Source organism: Vanellus vanellus (genome assembly GCF_965231255.1).
Source record: "Vanellus vanellus genome assembly, chromosome: 3".
NCBI lineage: Eukaryota > Metazoa > Chordata > Aves > Charadriiformes > Charadriidae > Vanellus > Vanellus vanellus.
Genome location: NC_138907.1, coordinates 41,770,096 through 41,783,658, shown reverse-complemented (window position 1 = coordinate 41,783,658; position 13,563 = coordinate 41,770,096). Strand labels below are relative to the sequence as shown.

At 36.1% G+C, this 13,563-nt stretch overlaps 1 protein-coding gene across 2 annotated transcripts in view; it reads right to left on the bottom strand.

Annotated features, from left to right (window-relative positions):
- Nucleotides 1-13,563, bottom strand: part of CEP170 (centrosomal protein 170) — a gene marked incomplete at its 5' end in the record, with an annotated part of 82,232 nt that overhangs the window by 46,946 nt on the left and 21,723 nt on the right. For both annotated transcript variants that reach the window (XM_082480162.1, XM_082480163.1), the window contains 2 exons: nucleotides 9,258-9,904; nucleotides 12,454-12,930. In XM_082480162.1, coding sequence (XP_082336288.1) covers nucleotides 9,258-9,904; nucleotides 12,454-12,930 — 1,124 coding nt within the window. The remainder of the gene's footprint in view (nucleotides 1-9,257; nucleotides 9,905-12,453; nucleotides 12,931-13,563) is intronic.

The window sequence follows — 13,563 nt, the reverse complement described above, 5'->3', positions numbered from 1 at the left end:
AGAATCAGATGCAAGACGCTTTGATATAAAAAAAGCTACATAACCAAATGAAAAGGACCAATGTGCCAAGTCTAATAACTTCCTCTTACCAGATGCCAGTTACATATTTACATGCATACATATTTTGTTCCTAATTGCTACAGTGAAGAATTAATTTTCTTTAGAATTCCAAATTCAAAAAAAAAAAATAAGTTTAGAGACTGTAAGAATCCTCCCCTCCCCTCAGCAGAAAAAAGATTACAAACATCCTTGGAACTCTTGACAAAATTTAAACACTCAGATGATTTGATGGGCTTCAACTCTTCTACTTTTTCAGCATTATATTAATTAAATATGGTCATTCTGCAACCAAGACTCTCTGTGGGGCTAAAAGGGATTCTTTCTAGAAGAAATTGCTGAAGCAATGCTAAATTTCTTCCTAATGTTTAATCTAAACCTGCCTTCTTCCAGTTTAAAGCCATTCCCCCTCGTCCTATCGCTACATGGCCTAGTAAAAAGTCCTTCCCCAGCTCTCCTGTAGGCCCTCTTTTAGGTACTGGAAGGCCTCAATAAGATCTCTTCAGAGCCTTCTCTTCTCCAGGCTGAACAGCCCCAACTCTCTCAGCCTCTCCTCATAGGGGAGCTGCTCCAGCCCTCAGATCATCCTCGTGGCCCTCCTCTGGATGCTCTCCAACAGGTCCGTGTCCTTCTTATGTTGGAGACTCCCAAGCTGGATGCAGTACTCCACGTGGGGTCTCACGAGAGTGGAGTAGAGGGGCAGAATCAGCTCCTTTGACCTGCTGGCCACACTTCTGATGCAGCCCAGGATACGGTTGGCCTTCCGGGCTGCGATCACACACTGCTGGCTCATGTTGAGCTTCTTGTCAATCAGCACACCCAGGTCCTTCTCCTCAGGGCTGCTCTCCAGCCATTCCCCGCCCAGCCTGTATTTGTGCTTGGGATTGCCCCTACCTGCACGAGTCCAGGTAGATGACATCAGTTGATCTTCTCTTGTCCAGTGCCGCTGTAACCCCTTTGTAGAAGGCCACCAAATTTGTCAAGCATGACTTGCCCTTGGTGAATCCATGCTGTCTGTCATCAATCACCTCCTTGTTTTCAGTGTGCCTTAGCATAGTTTCCAGGAGGATCTGCTCCATAATCTTGCCAGGCACAGAGTTTCCCGGGTCTTCCTTATTTCCCTTTTTGAAAATAGGGGTTATGTTTCCCCTTTTCCACTCAGCAGGAACCTCACCATACCACCACAACTTCTCAAATGATGGCTAGTGGCTTAGCGACTTCATCTGCCAGTTCCCTCAGGACCCGCAGATGTGTCTCATCAGGTCCCATGGACTTATGCACCTTCAGGTTCCTCAGGTGGTCTCGCACTTGATCTTCACCTACAGTGGGCGGTTCTCCATTTTCCCAATCCTCGCCTTTGCATTCTGCGTCATGGCCATGTGGCTGCAGTCCTTGCCAGTGAATTCTGAGGCAAAGTCATTGAGTACCTCAGCTCTGTCTCTGTTCCAACTAACCAGTTCTTGCGTTTCCTTACGGAGAGGGCTCACATCTTCCCTAGCCATTCTTTTCTTGCTGACATACTTAAAGAAGGATTTTTTTGTTTGTCTTGATGTCCCTGGCCAGATTTAGTTCTATCTGGGCTTTAGCTTGTCTAACCTGATCCCTGGCTCTTTGAATGATTCCTCTGTATTCCTCCCAGGCTACCCACTCCTGTTTCCACTCCCTATAGGCCTCCTTTTTGCTTTTGATCATGTCCAGGAGCTCCTTATTAATCTATGCAGGTCTTGTGGCTTTCCTGCCTCCCTTCCTCTTTGTAGGGATGCATTGCTCCTGAGCTTGGAGGAGGTGGTCCTTGAATATTAACCAATCGTCTTGGGCCCTTCTTCCCTCCAGCGCTTCATCCCATGGCACCATACCAAGCACATTCTTCAAGAGGCCAAAGTCAGCTCTCCCAAAGTCAAGGGTGGTCAGCTTGCTGCCTCAAGGATCTTGAACTTGACCATTTCATGGTCACTACAGCCCAGGCGACCCTTGAGTTTGACACTGTCTACCAGCCCGTCCTTGTTGGTAACATCAAGGTCCAGCATAGCTCCTCTCATTGTTGGCTCCTCCACCACTCAGAAAAGGAAAATGTCGTGAATGCAATCCAAGAACCTCCTGGATTGCCTATGCCTGGCTGTGTTACCCTTCCAGATGTCGGGGTGGTTGAAGTCGCCCATGAGGACCAGGGTCTGTGAACGTGATGCTTCCCCTATCTGCCTATAGAGGGCTTAATCCACTCAGTCTTCTTGGTTGGGTGGCCTGTAGCAGACCCCCACTGTAATGTCCCTTGCTCCCAATCTCCCTTTAATCCTGACCCATAGGCTCTCAGTCGGCTCTTTATTCATCCCTAGGCTGAGCTCCACGCATTCCAGTTGCTCATTGACATATAAGGCAACACTGCCTCCTCGTTTCCCTTGCCCATCTGTCCTGAAGAGGCTGTTGCCTTCCATGGCAACACTCCAGTCATAGGAGTCATCCCACCAAGTTTCTACGATACCAATGAGATCGTAGCCTTGGAGGCGTGCACACATCTCTAGCTCCTCCTGTTTGTTCCCCAATATATACAAATACAACAATGTAATAAAATACCTACTCATGATTTTGTCATTCTTACTTTCAAAATATTTAGAATAACATTAATCTTAAACTTGTCAGTCCACAATTCTTCATTTAGCAGTTATTTTATGCTTAATACAATGTTTCATACTGTCTGCAAGATTATTGATAAAACTTTGTTTGTGACGAAGACAAAATCCAGTAAACAAGCTTTATGAACACTTAAAGGAAGCACAACAACAAATCATTCAAAAGTATGCAGTCCTCGAAGAACACATTAGCCAGTAACGTAATATGGTATGAACAGACATACCCTGGGAGCAAAAAGAATAAGGAGATTCCATTTTACTACAATTTTATTATATATGATAATATATTTTATGTATACTCTTTGCAGATTGTATAATCAAGTAAAATTAAAGATGATAGCATGTACATTAAAAACAAGATCATTACTATTATGGCCTGTCTAGCTATATAAACAAAGACTTTAAAACAGTATCCTTTTCCAATATAAAATAAACTGGAACATGATCTAAAATATGAACTTTGCATTGAAAACAAAACCATTAAATGATTACAATAATTCTTTTTGAAGATAGCAGAAGGATGGATTGTGGTTTGATTTTGGTACATTTTTCAAGTTTTACTTCTGTTTGGGAATCAGAATATTGAATTTGAAATCTAAAAGTACTTTGCTGATAAAAAAAAAATATTATTTATCAGGAAATTTAAATGAATATAATTGAAGAAAACAATTTTGGGACCAAATAAAACTTTATCTAAGCCCAATGTTTCCATATGCGTATGAGCTGCTATAACATTCTAGATTCCCTGGTTAGCTATGCTGATGAGAACTGAAACACATATATAGCCTCTATTCTATTCCTTCTCTTCCCACACATGCATAGAAGAGTTTAACTCTGCTATAGTAAGTTCTACAAAGTTTTTCCATTCAGAAATCACCCGAAATGAAATTGTCTGATGAAGAAAAACACCAAAAACCCCTACACAAAACAAACTTAAAAGGACACCCCCAAGAAAAACCCTGAAGATCTTGCAAAAAACTCATTGAGTTGCTTTTTATTTATTACAATAGCCTCAAAGTATTTAATATTCCAAACACATCCAGAATTATTTACACATTCATTTATTAAAATTTATTACTGGCAGTATTTTGCTTTATTGAAAAAAGGAATCTCAGCCGGATAATTTGCAGTCTTTTTATATCATCAAAAAGGCAGATGAACTGCAGAAACATAATTTTGAATTGTTTCATCCACTGACAGACTTACCTTTTCTGTGGACTGGGAAGATTGTTTAACCTGATATTATGGCTGAGAACAACTTCCTTCTAATAGAGCAAATCTAGATATTTAAAAAATGTAAAACAGATAGAAAATTTATAACTCAGTGCAAAATAGCAATGGCTAAGTGTTAATAGCAAGAAGCACTGAGCCTATCTAAAGGGCAGAATTGCTGGATGTTAAGGAAAAAATAATCCTACGATTCTGCCCTATTTACTAGCGTATTTTATGTGTTAAAATTAACACTGAAAATATGTTCTAAATCAAATCCAAATTCTGAATTGGTTTTATATTGTACTTATCCGTCAGCTGCAACAATAAGAGTATTGTTCTGCTAGAATGAATTATGGCTTTCTGAAGCTATTTGAGAAGAGGATATTGTATGCCTGGTATGTTCAAGGTGGTCTTTGTAGTATGTAAGACCAGCTTTTCTTCTTTACATGTTGATGAAATTGCTCTCAATGGTAATTTAAAAAAGAGCTCTACAAGTATAAATAGAGAGCCAGCATCTATTTCTCAGTCATAGCTTTCTTTCATGTTGTTAAGCTATTTATTTTCTAAACCTACTAACCAATTCATACTACTACTAACCAATTCATACTTCTCTATGAATGTGACATTTGAACACCTGGATGTAGAAGTACCATTGGCTAATGAAAGTGCTTTTATTAAGCAAAGTTTATTGCTATTTTTCAAGTGTTCTCTATTTATAAAGAACATTAAGACACAACCATATGTTTATACTGTAAAGAAGAAGTAAAAAGATCACATGAGTTTGTGAGGAATAGCACCGATCTTGCTTAGAATTTGTATTTTGTAAAACAAAGGTAACAGAGGACCATATGGAAACCCATGACAGAATAAAAATGCAAATAAACTTAGTGAGAGATGAGGGAAACATACAACACATTTTCATAGCAGTAATACTGGCAGTATTCACTCAATCTCGATATATCAGAAAACCAACACAATTTGAAAGAAACAGCAAGAATGTTAAGATACGAAAAAATGAAATGAGTCAGAAGTCTTAGAATATGTGTTTTGGAGAAAATGTCAAAAATACAAGATGGAATTTGTGTCCATGGATTTGTGTTACTTGTGAAAAGCACAGCTTTATCCTATGTAAGTGCAGAAATATTGAGGAGATAGCATTCTCACCAGTTGATTGACTAACCAGAGAAGGCAGTTATAGTGGGTAACAGCTGAAGATTGTAACTTATATTGTAACTTGAAATTATAACCACTGTCTCTACAATGGGACATATTTCCATTCAAAAATAACATTAAATGAAATTTGCTTAAGCAAAACCAAACAAAAAACCCCTAGGCCCTACCCATTTTTCTTCTATGACAGTTCCATGTTTTGATATTTGTCCTGGAAATGTACATGTATATGTATTATATTTTAAAACAGAAACAACTATGAAATCTTCTTATGATGACTGCTTCTCTGTCTCTGCCTAATAACATAGCCAGAGATTTCTCCTAACCTCTACAAAATTTGATGTTGCTGTTTATTTTTTATACTTATTATTTAATTTTTTAAACTTATTTTTTTATTCTTCAAGATGTTTGTTTTGTTCTAAGAGACATATTTAGAATTGGTGTGTCATAAGCAACCTGTTCAAAGATGGCCACAAAGCAGTGATATTTACTTCCTCTGACAATATCTTTAAGATTTATCAATAAAATTCAAATAACAGCACAGAAGAAATAATTACTAGTATTCCTGAAATAATAAGTAATTACACCAGTTCCTATCATGGCTCATCTAAGCATAGAAGATTTTAAAATACAATGAATCCAAATGATTAACTGACACACAAGTGAAGCAGGAACAACCTTTGGAGGACGCCAATGTACAGGTCTTGCATCTTTTTTTATTTTACGTTTACAGCTGAAGACTATCTACTTACTATTTTCACGACGTACTTTATTTTTCCACCCTAAAATCAAATCTATTTTTTTAAGTCTTGCAAATTTGCAAACAATTTAACAAATTTCTCTTCTCCTATTCAGTTCATTCTCTGCTTCTATTTGTATAAATTGATTTTATTCCAGTGACCTTGCCTGTCAGTCCTTTATATCTTGTCTGACTTTAATCTCATTGGCTCAACAAATTATCTACATGTTGAAAGTTGTGTAAGGCACAAGCCTCAATACTTTTGGAATCTTTCATTTTAGGTAAGTGATAGACATTCACTCTGAGACAGTCATCACGGCAGATAAATGATTACACCTCTCTTAGGGAAAGGTATCTCACTAAAAAGCTTTTTTCTGATACTTAGAAAATGTCTTCCTCTTTCCGTCTGATTATTTTTCTCTTTTTCTCACATTCTATTTTCAATAACCACACTTTAAAATGGTAAAGGAAAAAAAAAGAATATGTTGTTTGTTATTCTACTCCTTTTCTGCTGTAGAGACAATATTTTTTCTTAGGGACTGACAGAATACCAGATGTAAAAATGGATCCAGAGCAATTAAATGAAATCAAGATGTTGAAAAAGCGGGAAAGCATCCTTTTTGTGTTTTTAAAATCATTTCACATAAATACCTATATCCTTGAGTCTATTTCCTAGAAAATTTAGTAAAAGGCTATATTAAGCAAAAATGATACTTTTCAAGGAAACAATATAGCTCAATCTTAAGGTCTTCCCCCCCTTTTTTAAGTTATATTTTTCTGAGAATTTTAACTTCTATTTTCTGCATACCTCTCTTGGATTCTTAACTCAATGAAGCACGATTAATCATGCCTTGATTTCTGACAAGTTAATGATGCTCTTGCATTTGTGGTTTTCTCTTATGTTCCTTTCCAGAGAAAAGAGTAGACTCTGCCTATAAGAGTAAGGCTAAAGCTAAGGTTTTGCAAATGAATGAGTCTCAGTGGAAATAATCTTTGGATATTTTGGTCATTCTCACCCTTTCTTCCAGTAAAAGGGAAAAAATACCCCAAACCAGAAGTACTTTATTCTACAGGAAGTTCTTCAGGTAAAGCAGGCATGGATCTTAGCACCATTCTAGTGTAAATTGTTACTGACAAGACTGCATTATTTGTGCAAATGTTTTTGAAAGTTACCCTTGCTATTTGTAGTGCATTTTCATGCCAATTCTAACAAATGCAACTCCTGAATTTCAGCTAATCTTTTGCCTCAGCAGGTACTCTTAAATAAGACTCACTGAGCAGGCATTGTAACTGCTGAGAAAAAGGACTGACTTGCCAACAAAGAAAGAGGTTATACTGGAATTATTGATAAAATGTATACCAATAGTTCTTTTAAATCCTCAATAAAGCAGCACAGCAGTAAACAGGCTAGCAAAAGTCCTTGTCTTGTTCTTCACTTATCCTCCTTCAGCAAAGTAACAGAATCCACAGCATTAGCAATTTAAAATAGGAGGGAAGCAAAGCTGAGCTCAGCTGAAGGAAGAAATTTTGGCTTCCATTTGGTTTTGATTTTCTTCACTGGCTGTTTTTCTGCACTTCACAAAAATAATATCATACTTCTTTCATATTACCAAATCAAATAAGAATTGTGCAGCTGGACTCTTTGAATTGGTTGTAAAATATACTGTTCATGATGCTTCAGTACAGATACTAAATGAAAAGATCTCAAAGAAACACAGTCTTTCTTTACTTCCTAGTAAACCTTTAACTTCAAGTGGTGACACTTTTTTTAGGTTAGCAGTAAGGGGTATTTATGATATCCAAAAGCTTTTTATACAACATTACCAGTAATATACAACTACCAGTAATAATCTACCATCCCTAATGCTTACATTCACCTCCTGGTTCTGAATATCTCCTGGAACAGGAGAGATTTGTTTCAAACAAAAAACTGACTGTGGATATCCTGAATGGATATTAAAGACCACAAATAATTTGAAATCTTATTACACATTAGACAGTATTAACATTCTTATAAAGTACATATACTGTCTATTTCCAAACGTTATTATTTTTTCTGGTTTCTAAATAAACCCTACTGCACAACTATACCTAGCAAAGACATTTTCTGATGAAATTTAATTGAAGATTTATAACATAAGAATGAAATGTAGATATTTGTTGTCACTAAGTCAAAGCAATGACATTCTTTAATATTCACTTGCTTCATTTGGAATGGTTTTAGTTCTCAGAAGTTCTTTGAATACTGACTCAAAGAAGTCAAACATCTCCTTTTCTGAATCCATAAGAGGTGAAATCATTATCTTTATGATTTTATTGAAGGTAATTCTCTTTATTGTAATCCCCCTCGCCCCCAACGCTCCGTAAACACCTTTTTTAACATAAAACCATCTGTAATAAAATTTCCCATTTCCCCACTATATCAGCATTTTTCTACAAAATGAAAACAGCAAAGCTAGCTTGTCTTTCAAAAAAATATTATTCAATGTTTAGCCAAAATTAATTCTAAATGTATTAATGTATTTATTCATCTCAGAATAGTTTTAGACACACAGAATTGATCCTCACATAATTATATAACAAGTAAGCAATTAATTTCCTGTTAAATTGGCCAAAAAAATGCCCAGATTTGGATGCCAGCATTCTACCATAATGTATTGTTTAGGAAAACACAACAATAACAGAAAAAAAAAAAATCCTCTTCAAGAGTCAGTTAAGCCAAATGATTAAACATAGCTTCACCTACCTATATCTTCCTGTTGAATCCAATGACAGTTATTTGCAGATATTTAACTGTAATCTTGATTTGTATTGTTATTTATATTGTTACCAAGATGTAAAAGTTACTTAGTCATCATAAGATTCATAAGCCTAATGAAGCATATACCTATATTTGAACTAGGTAAATGACATTGCTATCGTGTAAACATTTTCTTGAAATGAAAGCATTCTTATACTTACTCTTTATAATGGGTGCTGAAATTTAAGTTATTGTTATTGAATATACTTTTTTTTTTGTAAGTACAGAAAAGATTTACGTTCTATTTCTACATGACAATTTATATGGAAACAATTCATATACTGAAAACTATAGAGACCATAGGATTTTAAGAACAAGTGAGTATTTCCACAGGGACATAACAAATTCAAATCGAACAACTCTCGTAAAAATACCAGTTAATTGAATTCTGTTGCCTAGTATTCTTACAGTACTTAAATCTTTTGAAAACACACATTAAAACGACCAAACTAAAAGAACAGCAGTATCAAACAGGAATAATTTTTAACCAAATGCCTGCTGCTGCTTTTATGACATTCCACGTTTCATCATCATAGACTGACTTAAAAACCTGGACTATTGCAGCAGCTTTAATAAGTAGAATTGAAGTGGTAGACTGTTGCCCACACATCACATACCACTTTAACAACAGTATACATTTTAGGTTTCTCACCTTGTCAATCATTTTACGGGCTTCCATTTCTTCAGAATTGGGATTTTCCAACTCAATAGTGTAAGTACCTTTGTCACTCTGGTCATCCTCATTGTCCTTTTCTGTAGCAGCGGAAATATGTTGGCTTTTCAACTTTTTGTCCATCTCCTGGTTCTGACTAGGCCTATGGCCAAGGCTTCCCGAACTCCTTAATAATGCAGCCTGTAAGACAGGTAATGCAGCAGAGGGTTCTTCTGATTTTTGTTTTAGAAGTTTTGCATGAACACCATGCACTGCTCTGTGATGCGATGAGCTGGCTTGCACAGATGATGGGGCTGCTTTCTCTCCTGACGTAGGTTTCACTCTTTCAGCTCGTGCATGAGGTGTTGGAGATGGAGATTCTGGGCACAGAGCTCCTACATTCTGAGAAAAAGAGTAAGAACGTCTCTTTCGAGGATGGTCTTCATCAAAAAACTCAATCATAAAGGCAGTCTGACTCAAACCGGCTTGCTCTTGCTGCTTTTCCGTGGAATAGACTTTCTGGTGTGACTTTTTCAGCTCTGTATGATGATGCCTTAAGTGTTCTTCAAGTGCTGCCCGCTTACTGTAATGCCGGTGTGCACCAGCATTTTCTGAATCACTTTGTGTACCATCATCATGCTTATTCCCTACAAGCAAAGCAAAAGAATATATAGCACAACAAAACAAACAAAAAACACCCCAAACCCCAACCCAACCCATACAAAAGAAACCGGCAAACTAAGAAAGAATTTCACATTGGTTTTCTGTTTATACTCCAACAGCTTTCAGTACCTGGCTCTGCAAATTTTGTACAACTCCTGGTAATGCATTCAACTCGTTATGAGTCAAACAATGAAACACTTTATAAGCTAAGTAACAGCAGTGCATTTAAATTACCCTTTTCATCAACATTCTCATCTGTGAATACCTATCAGTGACTTACAAAAGACAGTATTTTACCAACTGTACTATAGTATGTTTCCCAATTATATGAATTTTGTTACACAGCCAGTTGATTACAAATGACTACTGAAACATTCTAGGCAAGGTTAAGAGGACAAAGAAACCCTTAAAATAGTCCTTCTGGTAGCTGAAAAAACCCATTGAGAGCCACAGTTCATATTGTTGGATTCCTCACACATTTACAACAGTTTATCATGAAAAATGTCTACAGAAAATTGGAATGAATTCTTTATTACTCTTTCCAAGAAATACAATGAGTTTTTCCATCACTCACTCCCTCAGCATCTGTATGCATGTAAAATGGTTATTACACATTCATTCCACAAACTACTTTGAGATTTATGAATGACAATTAAATATTTAATAAATCATATATATGCATATAAATATACTTTGTAATGATACCTGAAATGCATGGAAGGCTGGATACTTGTACACAGTAAGTCACATTTAACAGAGAGCAACTTGTGTACAGTGAAAGTGTCTACACTTTTAAGTTTTAGCTCAGTTCCTGGGAAGGAAAATTTTTACCTTCTATGAACTCTTTTGGATCAAGTCTTACTCGTGTGTACATAGAACGTACAACATTTTAAGGTTTTCATTTACATAGTTAGGTTATGCAGCTACTATTCAGTTAAATAGTAACCACATATTGAGAAACTTTACTTATCAGACTAATAGCACTGAATACACAGCTGAAATCCTAACTTACGTTCCTTTTTGTTACCTATTTGTACAGTGCCTATGAAAACAATGTGATGGTTCATATACTTCCAAATAATAACAATAAATATCAACACTACAGTGAAAATCATACAACATAATTTTATCAGTGTGACTTCAGTACACGATATTAAGAAAAAGCTGAAGATATTTTTTTTTTTTAATCAAACTTTCAAAGTGGCTAATTATATCCTCTACCTTTACTATTTGAAAATGTACAGGTAATGAGTGATAAGACAAACAGATCGCAGAAGCTTACAAAATTCAGATATTTATCATGGTCATATGCACACCATAACTTACACCTCTCAGGTGAAAATTTTTCAAATTTTGAGCAGTTTCTGCCAGGAAAAGACTAAGGCCTTGTAAACAAAGCCCTTCCTATTTATCAAAGTGACACAGCAAATATTTTAAAGAATGTTCATTAATATAATACAGTATCATGAAGAGCAAAGAATGCTCTGTGATATACTCTAGAAGAAATATTATGCTATTATCTTAATGCTAGTACATTGATATAATTCTGTTTTCAAAATTTTATTTTTTAGATTAATTTGGAAGAGTCAGCCTTAGAAAACAGATTTTTGATCAGTAAGACAAAGCACGTTGTACCCAGCTGGTTTAAGGGGTAGACATGATAATGTGGCAGAATCAAGAAAAATGGGAATTGCAGGGTTAGCCTGCTGCAATTAAAAACAGAAAATAAGAGAGACTTGAAAAAGTTCTTCAGAAGTCTTCATTCTGAAAGTTTGAATGTCACCGGAATCTTCATCTGAACTTCTAAAATACTTTCTTCTCTATTCTGCTAAGTGGCATACAAAAGAAAATATACTTTTCACGCTTAACATTTAATTTAATTTTATTTGAAGTGTCATTGTCTGCAGTAAATGAACATGTATAATCACCTGGAATGCCATTCAACAGCAACATTCTTATAAATACAACACTCTGCAAGCTTAGTATAGAAATTGAAGCTCTTAGTCTATTTCAGATTCCTGACTCAAACTTGACTCCATCATACATGATCGATTTAAGCAGAATACCTATATGATGTATTCTTTGCCATAAATTATTTTCTTAGAGCACATGAATATTCGCAGAACATATGCTATTGGAAGAGTTGCTAAAAGCATAATTTGAACTTCAGAGCTTTGATTCTAAAAAGCAATTCAGCTTTTAAAAGTAATGCATGGTTAAAAGTGAAATATATAAAGTTTAAGGTTTGGGGTTTTTTCCTTTTCCCTTTCAAGATCAATGTTTTAAATACCTGATGTTTTCAGCTGTACTAGAATATCTCCAATTAGTATATTTATTGTAAGATGATTTAGGATTTGGCTTTCTTTTTTAAGACTTAATACTGCAATAAAATTTCCCAGCACAGATCCTTGCACACATGTGGAGTATCTGTGGTTTCAAATGAACTCCACAAGGGCTCAGGGATCCACTCACTGGATGCTGGTGAGGAATTGTTGCTTTCAAAAATAAGCATAGCTGGAATTATTCACTTTACCTTTCAGTCTCTTCAAGTACACTGGAACATCGCTCTTAATACTTTTGGAATCCTCCTCTGTTGGTTCCCATATCATTCTAGGAGGATTGTTCTGTGCTAGCCAATCTGCTACTTTGCTCTCTGCGGCCATCATCACCGTTTGAAGCCCGGGCAGGTCCTGACCACTGGAGGAAGAAGGCTTTTTTGACTTGTGACGCTGTTCCACTGTGAATTTTGTCACGTGATCTTTGATTGTTACTTTTCCTGGAGTGTTGTCATCAAATTCAATGGTAAAGGAAGCATGACCTGCACCTGCTGCATGGGAGCTTTGGGTGTCTTTTGTTGGAATTTCATGAATAGTGCTCTCTGCTACCTGCGAAGGTTGCTGAAATTCTTTTGTAGGGATTTCAAAATAACTTGGCTCCCTACAGAAAGGATAAAGTTCTTCACTTGCAGCTGCAGATTGCTCCTCAGCTTGCTTGGCATCTGTACTGCACCCTATTAAGAAAAATAAAAAATAGATTTCACAATACTTGGGAACTTCAGGTTCTTCAAGAAGTTTCAGAACTCCTGTAAGGGCCACTTAAGTAATTTCTGGAATAAACAGTAAGATTGTGGAGAAGATTGAGCAATGTAGTTCTGGAATAATAGTTCCAGAATTACATATAAGAATTATTGCTAAAAAGACAGCACAAGCTTTGGCTGTATGGATTGTGAAGTGGCAAAAAGCTCACTTAAGAGTTCGTCAAAGGAAATTTGCATTCCAAAAAATTTTAGATGATGTAAAGGTCAGATGAGTTATTAGCACATGGAAAACAGGGAAATCACATTAGAGAAATAGTTGAGATGACCATTATTGCAATTCCAATCCATTGGAAAAAACATAAAATCAAGGTGCTCCCAAAACAAGTGCTAGTGATCTGGCTTTCATCTCCTGCAGTGGATAACTTGTTTAATTTTGTTTCGTAAAATTCTTAGGAAAAATAATTCACACATTAATGCCAGATAACCATTAATTCTGGCTTGAAAAGTTTAATACTGATAAGCATTGGAAAGTGTCTTGGAATTCAAACACTTTATGTCTCTACAAAAGATAAAACCAAAGAATTGAGCTAAATCCTACTGTTGTTG